The sequence below is a fragment of the Pseudochaenichthys georgianus genome, chromosome 2, assembly GCF_902827115.2.
Source record: "Pseudochaenichthys georgianus chromosome 2, fPseGeo1.2, whole genome shotgun sequence".
Classification (NCBI taxonomy): Eukaryota; Metazoa; Chordata; class Actinopteri; order Perciformes; family Channichthyidae; genus Pseudochaenichthys; species Pseudochaenichthys georgianus.
In genome coordinates, this window is record NC_047504.1 from 10,813,727 (window position 1) to 10,826,498 (window position 12,772).

Genomic DNA, 12,772 nt, shown 5'->3' on the forward strand with positions numbered 1-12,772 from the left:
GGTGCAATCTGGATGTCTGACTGAGAGGACCTGCCTCACACACACACACACACACACACACACACACACACACACACACACACACCCCTCACCTCACACAGTGAACAGTGTTGTTACAGGTTCATCTGGCTCTGGCTCTGAGCTCTATTTTAAGACCAAACCACAACAAAAAGAACAGAATTAACGTTGCATTTCTTCGTGGAGGCTCTGTTGTTGCAAAGTGACAGAACCTGGGATGATGGATGAAAGAAACGCCCTCTCTGCGATGGGAATTATTTCTCTGGAGGCAGCACGGCACTGTAAATTGATATATGGGATCATTAGGGTTGACTTTCTCCCTCGAGGTATTTTGAAAAGTAGGAATAATATGTAGTGATACTTGAATACTAGACGTGTGTACCCTTCTATACGTTGCGGAGGGGACCAATAGTTGTAAAACGTAAGTGGCGGCTGCGTGTTATCGTGGAGACGGCTGAGCTCTAAAGCGGTCTCACTTTGTCGAAGCACAACATCGTTCCTTTCAGCCGCAGCGCTAGGGTTTCACAAAGGATTAGGGTTGGGCTTTTGTGTCGTTGTTTATGCCTTGAATGTGTCGTGCATTCAGCAGCTGCTTGCCACCACTTCACCTCCTCCTGGTTTCATTTAAATAAGGATCAAGTTGCTGCAATAATTAACCAATATTTAACCATCTTTTAAATGTGTTTCTCCTCAGAGCCCAGCTTCACGGTGACCCTCGAGGCCATCTCGAACCCCCAGATGACGGCTGAACCCACAGAGCTGGCGTGTCACGTGACCAACATTACCCATCTGCCCCTGGGTGGTCGCCTGGGGGTCACTTGGGGTCACACCACGCTTCCTGGTACTTTTACCTTAACGCAGCATTTCAAAGACGTATCTCGGAATCATTAAAAGACCACAAATAACCTCTCGTCCAATCACACACAGGTTTAGTGGGCGGTCCTCAGACCTCTAATTCCATTGGCTCTCTGGATGGCTATGGCAACCTGATGCCTGGAGCGATGTATTCCGATAGGCTGAAGAGCGGCGTGATGTCACTGACCAGAGTCCAGCCCGACACGTTCAAACTGCGATTCCTCCGAACACAGGTAAACATCGAGAGGGATTTAAGCGAGAAACAGAGACTATGAGAAGCCTGGGTTTCTCTGGTTGAGTTATGTTGGGGAAACACTGAACTCTTCCAATGTACATGATCACAAAGGTATCCCAACTGTAGCTGAGTACATGACAGGATGTCTGATGACCTAGAAGAGCATCAGGACTGTTTGAGGCAGATGATAGCTATGTGGTGAACATGATGATTCAGCCTCTATGGAGAGAGACATCAAGCATGCTCATTTCTGACGTGGAGCTAATCTGGAGTAAACATTAAATACTGCTTTCTATTCCTCCATCTTGTGACTGTGTGACTCCCTCTCTTGTGTATCAGCATGTGAAGGACACTGCTCAGGAACTAGCTGATGCTCTGTATGTGGCTTCCTTTCTTGAGAGGATCAGAAACACGTGGATCCTGAGGTTGAAGCTCAAGCCGGGGACGAGTGATATTTTCCTAACAAGTTATTATTCTGATGTCGATCACTGACTCCTTCCCCTTCCTGTAGGAGATCGATATGGGCCAGTATGTCTGCTCGGTGTCCGCGTGGAGCGTGAGCAGCCAGGGCGACATGATGACCACCGGAGAGGCTCAGAGTGCACCTCTCGCTGTACGATGGGACACCAAACGTGAGGGAACTCTTTATTACCCACCATCGTTCTGTCCCGAACCTTCTCCTGTCTGCTGGATTAAACTCAGAATCATTGAGTCGTTGCTTTAATTGCTTAGATTTTTTGATCTGGCCCACAAAGAATACACATTTTGACTTAATGAAGTTCCTTTTAAAAGCATTACCCCACATACAACGCGAACACACTGCCAGCCCATCACAGTACCCCTGCTGTTGGGTTTTATGAATAAGCTCCAATGTCTCCTTATCATTTCCAGACTTCATAGTCAAACCCTCAGCATAACAAACGGCCTCTTGTCTCACTCTCACACACTTCCTCTCCATTCTCTGCCTCACTGTCTGACCTTGGTGACCTCCAGTTAGCTAATTGTTGCATGATGTAACTGCAGTGCTGTGTGTGTGTGTTGAATCAGAAGATCATAGTGTAATTGCTCGTGACTTCCTGTCGGGGTTTCCCCGTCGGACCCTCTGAAGGCTCGATTGATTGTCGAGTCGTGTTGTTTTCAGGTCCCACTCTGAACGTCGTGGGCAAACGGCTCCGTGAAGCCTCGGTGGGCGGGGCTACTTTTGAGATGAGCTGCGCCGTGGCAACGGAGAACCTCGGGGAGGCGGGCTACTCGGTGCTCGTCCAATCACAGGACAGCCTGGAGGGCGCTGTGAGGACCATCATGACCCTCAGCCCCGACAACGTCTTGCAGCACGGAGGGGCCACGGACCCCAACCGGAGGTACATTAACACATCTGGACTACAGAGGCACTGTCGATAATGCACTTGTTTTGTTATAATTGTATTGCAATGTAAACAAAATGTAAGTTCTATGTATGTTGTTTTATTGCTGGAGTCTAGGTTATATTAAATATATCTATATATAAGATTCATCTGGTTGCAACTTACAAATTATTTATCTCCTATCATATTCCAATTACTTGTACATAGACTCTCCTTGCACTACTTGTATTCTATTTGATTTGATTTACTTGCACTATTATCTGTTTTATTGCGTTGCACTGTTGGAGGAGCGTGTGACCTGAGATTTCCCTTGATATATAAAGTGCATAATAGCTATGCACGAATGACAATAATAGCCTTGAATCTCTATATTTTGAAATGTATTGACCCCCCTCTGTGTCTCCGTCCCCTCAGAGACAGTCTGGTTCTGACTAAGTCGGGTCCGGCAGAGTTTCGGTTTCGCCTGGCGGGCGTCCAGCTGTCCGACCGAGGTTTCTACTGGTGCGACATCACGGCCTGGACCAAGCAGCAGCCGGGCCACACCTGGACCAGAGCCACCAGCGGCGAGTCCAACAAGGTCAAGGTGGACTTCCAAGAGAACGGTGAGGCAATCGGTCAAAGTCAACTTTATGTCAGTCTTTCAGTTTGTGTGTACAGACAGAGAGATTGTTTCCACATCTGCACACATTAAGACCTAAATAAAAGCACAACAATCAATAGGTACAAAATAACAGTCACCTCAATATCTTTGAGGATGTACAGTGCAAGACTGTCCATAGCAGCGTAGAGAAAAAGTGGTGTGTGTTAACATGTGAGGGTGTTATAATGCGAGGAAGCTAAACGAAAGCAAGACACATGTTAGGAACTGAGAATTATCCAAGATATTTATACAAGAGAACAAATTGTTCTATTAAGTGTCGGTTTTATATTGCCAACACAACTTTTATTGAGTTTCTTATAACATCGCAAAGGTGTTGAAAGGTAAATGCATACAGTGGACGGCACATTCGACAACAAAATAGTTTGTTTTAAGGTGGGAAAAACATAAAAGTACAAATCTGCGTAAAAAACTTTGGCAGACAACTCGGCGATAAGTCCCAAAGTACATTCCTGTAAAAGAAATAATAATTGTGCAACTTAAAAGTCTTAAGGACGGATTCTGGACATAACTGGTAGTTCATGACCCAAGTGGCTCATGGGTAATGTAGTTTTAAGTGGCATACAACAGACGAAAAAAGTTATTTACATAGTTGAAGTCTAAACCTGTGTGGTGTCATTAAAATGTTCCAGGAGGCTGCAGTGTTTGTGTGCGTAGGAACGTTGAGTTCACCCTCAAAAGGTAAACGTTCACATGTGGAATTCAGAGGGGGAAAAACACTTTAGTTTATACACGTCCACTTTGCTTTATTTGTACGTCTGCTTCCTGTTTCTGATAGTGGCTTAAGAGTGACGCAATAGATTTCTCCTACTTGTTCCTAAATGAGGGCATAATACATGATTTCTGTTGGAAAACACTCACGATTACAGTTTCATCTTTCATTTGGATCCATTTTCGAGTCACTTTTATAACAATACGAGTAAAAAAACTAGGGAATTATTATGTGTAATTTAACCTGTGTGTGTCAACAGGTGGACAGATGTTACACACACATCATCCACCCACACACACACTGCTAATGTTAACCAACATTCTCTAATAATGTGCAGAAATAATGACACACACACACACACCTTCAGCCCTTTGACGCCCACCACAGTCACTGCCCTACTTAACTTTCTTTGATCTGACGAGGAAGTGGGAGTCAGGAGGAGGAAGAGGAGGGAGGAAAGGTGTCAAGGACAAAGGAAAAGGGGAGAAAAGATTGGGGAGGAATATGGCGGAAGAGAAGACAGGAATGAGACCATGCACAGAGAAAGAAAAGGTGGAGATTGAAGGAAAGGGAACACAAACAAGAATAAGTATATCATTGTTAGTGGATCGTTATATATTTGGGGTTCATCGGATTCATGTGCAGATGCTCCGATTATTGAAATGCCAAAATGTGACCTTAAACAGACTCCGGCCCTTTAAGAGGAGTGCTGAGTCAGCAGTTATTAATGATATAAAACGGTACATAAAATCATTTTGTGAAGGTCCGCAAATGTGAGAGGTCCTTGATCATAAAAATCATAAATGAACATAAGAAATATAAGACACATGGGTCTATTGGTAACTAAGCAATAAGTAACACATCAATCAGATGAGACAATCAGTGGAATAGTTTGTATGTTAAAACGAATATATCGTTGGATTGACATTTGCCTCAAAAGTCTATCTCTACTGGAGGAATGTCTAAATCTACCCTGGGGGGGGTTGCCTTACACCCTCGGTTGTGTTTGATGGACGGCTTTAGCGTTTTGAAGCGTCTGAATGAGGTTTGTAGGAGGCAGAAGCTTTAATACCGTCGGAGCGAAGAAAGGGAGATAACAGCGAGGAGAGGAAGATGGACTGAAAACCATCTTGTTGGTTTCTCTGGGGAGGGCAGCAGCCCTTGAGCATTACTTCCTCTTTCTCTCTCCATCACTCGCTGTTTTTTCCTCCCCCGTTCTCTCCAGCACCCTTTCTCACTCTCTCACCCCCTCTGTCTCCCTCCCTCCCTCCCTCTCTCTCTCTCTGGGACATCTTCAAAGTGAAGCCCTTTGGCCAATCAGCCAGCTGCAGTGATGTGCACCGCCGCCTTCCCTTTCTCTCTCTCTTTCTCTCTCTCTCTCTCTCTCTCTCTCTCTCTCTGTCTCTCTCTCTTCCACTCTGTGTGTGTGTGTGTGTCTCAGTTGTTCAAGTGTGTGTATCCGAGTCGAACAGTTGGAGTTGACCCCACACAGAGAAACATGCACACTGACAGCGTTCAAGTTTCAAGCCGAGCAGTTTTCAAGAACCTCTTTTACTCGCCTTCGGGGGGGTGGAAGTGCGTGCGTGTGCGTGTGTGTGTGTGTGTGTGTGTGTGTGTTACAAGCACATCCACAAACTAGCAAGTGTCCCACGGTTCCAGCTGTATCTTGAATGTTTCAGCTGGTATCCTCTGCGATGCCGTATGTTCGAGTCTCACCAGCACATTTAGTGTTAAATAATTCAGTGTTTTAGTGTGTTTTTATAGATGGATGGTAAAATGATATGGAGTGTAACAGAAATGTAAATGTAAAGATTCACCAATGTCCTCTTTCGTAAATTGTATTTGATGGCTTTTAGTCTGAAACATTACATTACATTACATTGCATTTAGCTGACGCTTTTATCCAAAGCGACTTACAATAAGTACATTCGACCAGGAAGACACAACCTTGAAGAAAACAGAATCATATAAGAACCAGGGTTTCCGCTAGGATTTTTTCTCGCCGGTCAAATGTCCGGGCAGAATTTATTTTACCGGACTAATTTGAAAGTTACCGGTCATATTTCAATAATAATAATAAGAGTTGTGTAGCAGAGTTTCCGTTAGCAGGTAATTACCGGACTATGAGCAGATATGCTTCAGTTTAAAACTCAGTTCACGGGTCTCATTTTTATATTGCTTCAGTTTATAATCGTAACAGATTGAAAAATTCAGATTCGTTTTTCAATAAATGATTCCACAAACAACAAACAACATAATTATTACATTCAAACAAACTACTTGTAGTAGATAACGTACATTATTCAGAAATTTACATCAACTGTGAATAATAACACGGGAGAAACGGAGCCTCTCTTTTCCCCTCTCCCTGCCCCTCCCTCTCTCTCCTGACAGCCCGTCAGTTTCTCATGCAGCTCCTGCAGCTCGCTAAACAGAGGGCGGGGCTTCAGGTGATCATGCAGAGCTGCGTGTCTCGGTCAGACTCAGCAGCTGATCTGATCTCTCTCTCTCGTCCGGTTACACTTCACTCGCGTTCATGTCCATATCGATCAGACTCAGCTCTCCTGATCGGCCTTTATAGAGAGCACCGATCAAACTATTAAGAGTGAATATCGGCCGATAATGACCGGCGGCCGATCGATCGGAGCCTCCCTAATTATTACCAGACATTTTGACCGTCAGGTTTTGAATTTACCGGTTTTTTATAAATTTTACCAGCTAAAAACCGGTAATTACCGGCTAACGGAAACCCTGATAAGAACATCAGGTTTCAAAGAGCCAATCGTTTCAAGTGCTACTCAACTGGCTTTAGATAAGCCAGTCCTTTATTAGTATATAAGTGCTCTGTTAGCAGTTCTTTGTTAGTCATTCTATCGCTCGAAGTGGAGTCGAAAGAGATGAGTTTTCAGTCTGCGCCGGAAGGTGTGTAAGCTTTATCTTATATAACATATCTTATATTCCTTATTGTAGGATCTGATTTTCACTGTACAGTTTTGCTGTTTATTTTTGAAAGAAGACATATCCTGCTGATGTGCAGGTGTATATCAGTATGTAGTGTCTCTACTTTAAAGAGTCCTCTCCTGCTGATGTTCAGGTGTATATCAGTATGTAGTGTCTATACTTTAAAGAGTCCTCTCCTGCTGATATTCAGGTGTATATCAGTATGTAGTGTCTCTACTTTAAAGAGTCCTCTCCTGCTGATGTCCAGGTGTATATCAGTATGTAGTGTCTCTACTTTAAAGAGTCCTCTCCTGCTGATATTCAGGTGTATATCAGTATGTAGTGTCTCTACTTTAAAGAGTCCTCTCCTGCTGATATTCAGGTGTATATCAGTATGTAGTGTCTCTACTTTAAAGAGTCCTCTCCTGCTGATGTTCAGGTGTATATCAGTATGTAGTGTCTCTACTTTAAAGAGTCCTCTCCTGCTGATGTTCAGGTGTATATCAGTATGTAGTGTCTCTACTTTAAAGAGTCCTCTCCTGCTGATGTTCAGGTGTATATCAGTATGTAGTGTCTCTACTTTAAAGAGTTCTCTCCTGCTGATGTGCAGGTGTATATCAGTGTGTAGTGTCTCTACTTTAAAGAGTTCTCTCCTGCTGATGTGCAGGTGTATATCAGTATGTAGTGTCTCTACTTTAAAGAGTCCTCTCCTGCTGATGTGCAGGTGTATATCAGTATGTAGTGTCTCTACTTTAAAGAGTCCTCTCCTGCTGATGTTCAGGTGTATATCAGTATGTAGTGTCTCTACTTTAAAGAGTCCTCTCCTGCTGATGTTCAGGTGTATATCAGCGTGTAGTGTCTCTACTTTAAAGAGTCCTCTCCTGCTGATGTTCAGGTGTATATCAGCATGTAGTGTCTCTACTTTAAAGAGTCCTCTCCTGCTGATGTGCAGGTGTATATCAGTATGTAGTGTCTCTACTTTAAAGAGTCCTCTCCTGCTGATGTTCAGGTGTATATCAGTATGTAGTGTCTCTACTTTAAAGAGTCCTCTCCTGCTGATGTTCAGGTGTATATCATTATGTAGTGTTTCTACTTTAAAGACTCCTCTCCTGCTGATGTTCAGGTGTATATCAGTATGTAGTGTCTCTACTTTAAAGAGTCCTCTCCTGCTGATGTTCAGGTGTATATCAGTATGTAGTGTCTCTACTTTAAAGACTCCTCTCCTGCTGATGTTCAGGTGTATATCAGTGTGTAGTGTCTACTTCAAAGAGTCCTCTCCTGCTGATGTCCAGGTGTATATCAGTATGTAGTGTCTCTACTTTAAAGAGTCCTCTCCTGCTGATGTCCAGGTGTATATCAGTATGTAGTGTCTCTACTTTAAAGAGTCCTCTCCTGCTGATATTCAGGTGTATATCAGTATGTAGTGTCTCTACTTTAAAGAGTCCTCTCCTGCTGATGTCCAGGTGTATATCAGTATGTAGTGTCTCTACTTTAAAGAGTCCTCTCCTGCTGATATTCAGGTGTATATCAGTATGTAGTGTCTCTACTTTAAAGAGTCCTCTCCTGCTGATGTTCAGGTGTATATCAGTATGTAGTGTCTCTACTTTAAAGAGTCCTCTCCTGCTGATGTTCAGGTGTATATCAGTATGTAGTGTCTCTACTTTAAAGAGTCCTCTCCTGCTGATGTTCAGGTGTATATCAGTATGTAGTGTCTCTACTTTAAAGAGTCCTCTCCTGCTGGTGTTCAGGTGTATATCAGTATGTAGTGTCTCTACTTTAAAGAGTCCTCTCCTGCTGATGTTCAGGTGTATATCAGTATGTAGTGTCTCTACTTTAACCTGTTAAACCCCGAGCCTGTTTTTCAGGTTTCAGGCTCGAAAATGACATTCCCAGAACAAATGACTGTAACGTCACTTCTAAAAGGTTTATATGAATAATTTTTGTTATCAAAGCAAGGTTACATCTGTGAGTTGGATGTAGAAGTGTCAGAATCAATATAGATGTTTCTGTGTCAGAGTAAATTCAGATGGAACATAGCAAAAAAATGTAAATTCCTGTCTCCGCCTAAAGAAAATCCATTACTTATAGTGAAGACCAACCTTGAATGATGGGTTAGTAGCCTAAAAGCTTTAGGAATCCAAATTATAACATATAATAAGTACCCTGTATCAAGATTGAGGCAAAACAAGTGACATTTTACCTTTTTAGAGAGGTTTATGAAAAGAAAGTCCAGGCGGAATAAGCTTTGGGCACATTTGGGCCCATTTGGGCCCATCAGTGCCATTTGACCTTTTTCAGATACCAGACTATAAAAAGCATTGTATTACATTGAATAATCACTATAGGTATTCATTCCATTAAAAAAAAAAAAATTAAAAAAATGTAAATAAAAAAAAAAGATTCTTAAAAAAAGATTAAAAATATTTGTGTGAGTGTGTATAAAAAAAATCAGGGTCCCCGTCGGCGGGGACCTTCGGGCTTAGAGAGTCCTCTCCTGCTGGTGTTCAGGTGTATATCAGTATGTAGTGTCTCTACTTTAAAGAGTCCTCTCCTCTGATGTTCAGGTGTATATCAGTATGTAGTGTCTCTACTTTAAAGAGTCCTCTCCTGCTGATGTTCAGGTGTATATCAGTATGTAGTGTCTCTACATGTCTCCATGCTTTAATGTTCAAAAAGCTCTTTATTTGCTCATGCTGCCTGTGCTGCAGCACCTCTTTTCTGAAACCAGAGCCCAGTCTGCTCTGATTGGTTAGCTGGACAAAATCTTCTTTGTGTAACGTGTTCTTGAGTGCTGCTGCCAGACCCAAGAAAGCCTGATTGACTCACTTTCAGCTCTCAGCGCTGTGACCCAGGAAATATGTTTTACATCCCTAAGCAGCCACAGTGCATGTATAATACAGGAGATTGTTTGCACAAGACGTCATGAATGCAGCATTCTCGGGGAAACCGTCAGAACATCTTAAATACAATCAGAGATGTTTTGAAAGCACTGAAACCCACAGCGTGTTGAAAGCAGCTGCTACTCTGAAACATGAATGGATTTGTAGGTCAGAGTTGGTCTTTTACAGACCGCTGCTCTCTGTTTAAGAACAGCAGAGGGTTTGTCCTACAATCCGTCGCTCTCACACAAAAAATTTCATTGGGTCAACAACTGAGGAATTCGGTGATACCCCCCCCCCCCCTCCTCAACCTTAAATGTAACCATCTAGAAACAATGTACCGTACTTTTCGGACTATAAGCCGCGACTTTTTCCCCCATTTTTTTTTTGTACAGCTAACGGCCACTAGGGCACCTCCTAAATCTATGGATGTTACAGGTAAAATTAACCACCTTTAACGCTATGGGCTCTAGGACCGGTCCGCGCCCGCCACCTCTAAGCGGCGGGCTCCAGCAGGAAAAGCTGGAGGCGGGAAAAGAGTGAGACAGGTGGCGTGCCAAAGTAAAAGTGGAACCGAGAGCAAGACAGACTGACAATTTAGCTGCTGCGGCTTATATGCAGGTGCGCTTTATAGTCCGGAAAGTACGGTAGGTCCAAAGCTCTACGATAGATATTAAAATGCGTCCGGCTTGAGTGGCTACTTTAAAGAAGACATGTCAAGAAAGCATAGTTTCCAGGATATTTATTTGCTATATTTCCTCCATGCTGACTGTTAGCTCGTCCGGCTAATGCTACAGATTGGCCGCATTGACTCTATTTCTCTTCTTGCGTGGTATATTTTAAAATGAAGAATTGATAAAGAGTCCAAAACAACAAAACGGTGCAAGACCAACCTGAAAACCAATACTTTTTTGGGAAGCAGAATGCTAACGAGAAGCCAATTCAATCAACACAAATGTTTCTTAATTAGGGGAGTAAGTAGAAATCTACATCTTCAAGCAAAACAATGATGCGTGACATTTTAGAATACCCCAAAAAACAGGCAGTATTTCAGATGAATGTTTTTAAAACATACCACTGAACACCGTATCCTGTAGCTACTTCAGCGCAATATAACTATTATACTATATCTGCGTTGTTTCTTCGTACTCTAGGAAACAAGCAGACTATAGTACTACGTTGAAATGCTAGGGGGTAGTTAAAAAGTGTCCGGTTTCCCCTTCAGAGCTTGAATTCTTTAATCTATTTTTACCAATCTATTTTTATCTGCACCTCAGCTGATTCCTCCTTGTAGTTTTCAGCATATCGGAGGAAATCAAAGCAGTGTTCACCATCTGCTCTCCCAGTGATCTCACTCCTCAGGGACCTGGAAGCAGCATTATTGTATATGTCGGGTTTTATAAAAAAAATGTAAATGCATCCTTTTTATTTCGGTTGAGAGGTGTTCCATGTAATGTTGTTTTATTTCCTAAAAAGTGTATTTGTTTGCTGTTGCAGGCCCCTCCTTCTCCGTGGCCATCCAATCGGACGGCACCAATGTGTATCCGTGGGAAACGGCCAAGATGGAGTGCTCTCTCAGCGTCTCCGGATCCTCCCCGAAGACCAGAGCGCACACAGGTACTTGTTTTCTCAGTAACACTCATAAATTAGATGCTTTTTTTTTTACACACTATCGTGGAGAAACACAGCTGTAACACACACTCCAACGACCGCTTTGTTCTTCTGCTTCGCTGCTCACCTGCCAACCTGTCGAGTGTGATGTGACTCCCGCGTCTCCAAAGGTTGCATAGATGAAAAACACTCTTATTACACACGCGCTCTAATTTCTCTCACTTTCCTTTGTTAGTGTTGCGACTGCAGCTTGAAATACTGGCTTTGGAATATAGTAACATCTCTATTTTACATCTAAAGCTAGCTTATAATTGTGTAAACTAGAACACAGAAAGCAATAATGGATACAAAATAACCTTTAAGTGGTACAGATGTCCCTTAAATACTCGGGTAATGTACAAGTACCTCAAAATTGTACAGAACATCCCAGCTCTGAATATATACAAAATACTCTTAAATGTATTATCTGCAATGCGACCTCCAGCACATATTCCCTTTTTTGGATCTGCAGTAAATCCCATAACTATCTCTCCTCCCTCAGCCTAAACATCCATCCATCTTCATCCCTCTTCCTCATCACTCTTTAACTTATCACATGGCATCATCCCCCAGCACCTCCCTCTGCCCATCTGTCACCCTCTCTCTCCCCCCTTTTCCTCCCTATGTGTCTTTCCTTACACTCCAACATGTGTTTTCCGTGTGTGTGTGTGTGTGTGTGTGTGTGTGTGTGTGTGTGTGTGTGTGTGTGTGTGTGTGTGTGTGTGTGTGTGTGTGTGGCCTAGCATTACTATACTTGTGGGGACCTACATCTGTTTACACAGTCACGTGTGGGGACTCGCCTCCCTTATGGGATCATTAATTTTAGGGTGAAGACTTGGTTAGGTTTAGGTTAGGGTTAGGTGTGTGTTGGTTAAGGTTAGGATAAGTCTCCAGGAAATGCATGTAAGTCAATGTAATGTCCCCTGAAGTGATGTATACATGGTGTGTGTGTGTGTGTTGCGGTTTCCTGCAGTGTTTGGACACACTGGTTTTTGTCTTTGCACCTGTGTGTGTCATGCATGTAATGTATGCCCATACATCAACATAAATGTTTCCTTGCAGCGCTGCAGGGTTTTCTGGAGCGTTCTCTCGCAGACAGATGCACCATGGGAGAAATTCCCTCTCAGCATCACAGCTGATGGGGAAGTAACGCATGGACGTGCTCACCGTGGGGAGGAAGGAGTGATGCAGAAAGATTATTGTTGCTATTGTGTAGCAGTGTTTTGAGAAGTTGCATTAGTTGTCAGCTTATAATGGGCACTTGTGGTCCTTAAAATAGAGAGGGAACTTATTTTGTAGATCAGAAGCTTTGGGACGGACTCATTTGTATATAAATGCAGTAAATAATCATCATGTTGACAAAGAAGTAAGCTTCAGTGAGGAACAGGGACGTTATATTCCTGATATATGTAAGAAGCAATGCAGAAAAGTGCCTCTAAAGGAGAGGCTCGACGCTGATAA

At 43.0% G+C, this 12,772-nt stretch overlaps 1 protein-coding gene across 1 annotated transcript in view; it reads left to right on the forward strand.

Annotated features, from left to right (window-relative positions):
• The window catches only part of ptgfrnb (prostaglandin F2 receptor inhibitor b), a 54,761-nt gene that overhangs the window by 25,373 nt on the left and 16,616 nt on the right, over window positions 1-12,772 (forward strand). The window contains exons 6-11 of the mRNA XM_034096009.1: window positions 713-859; window positions 946-1,106; window positions 1,620-1,740; window positions 2,250-2,469; window positions 2,887-3,074; window positions 11,159-11,278. Of these exons, the coding sequence (XP_033951900.1) occupies window positions 713-859; window positions 946-1,106; window positions 1,620-1,740; window positions 2,250-2,469; window positions 2,887-3,074; window positions 11,159-11,278 (957 nt within the window). The remainder of the gene's footprint in view (window positions 1-712; window positions 860-945; window positions 1,107-1,619; window positions 1,741-2,249; window positions 2,470-2,886; window positions 3,075-11,158; window positions 11,279-12,772) is intronic.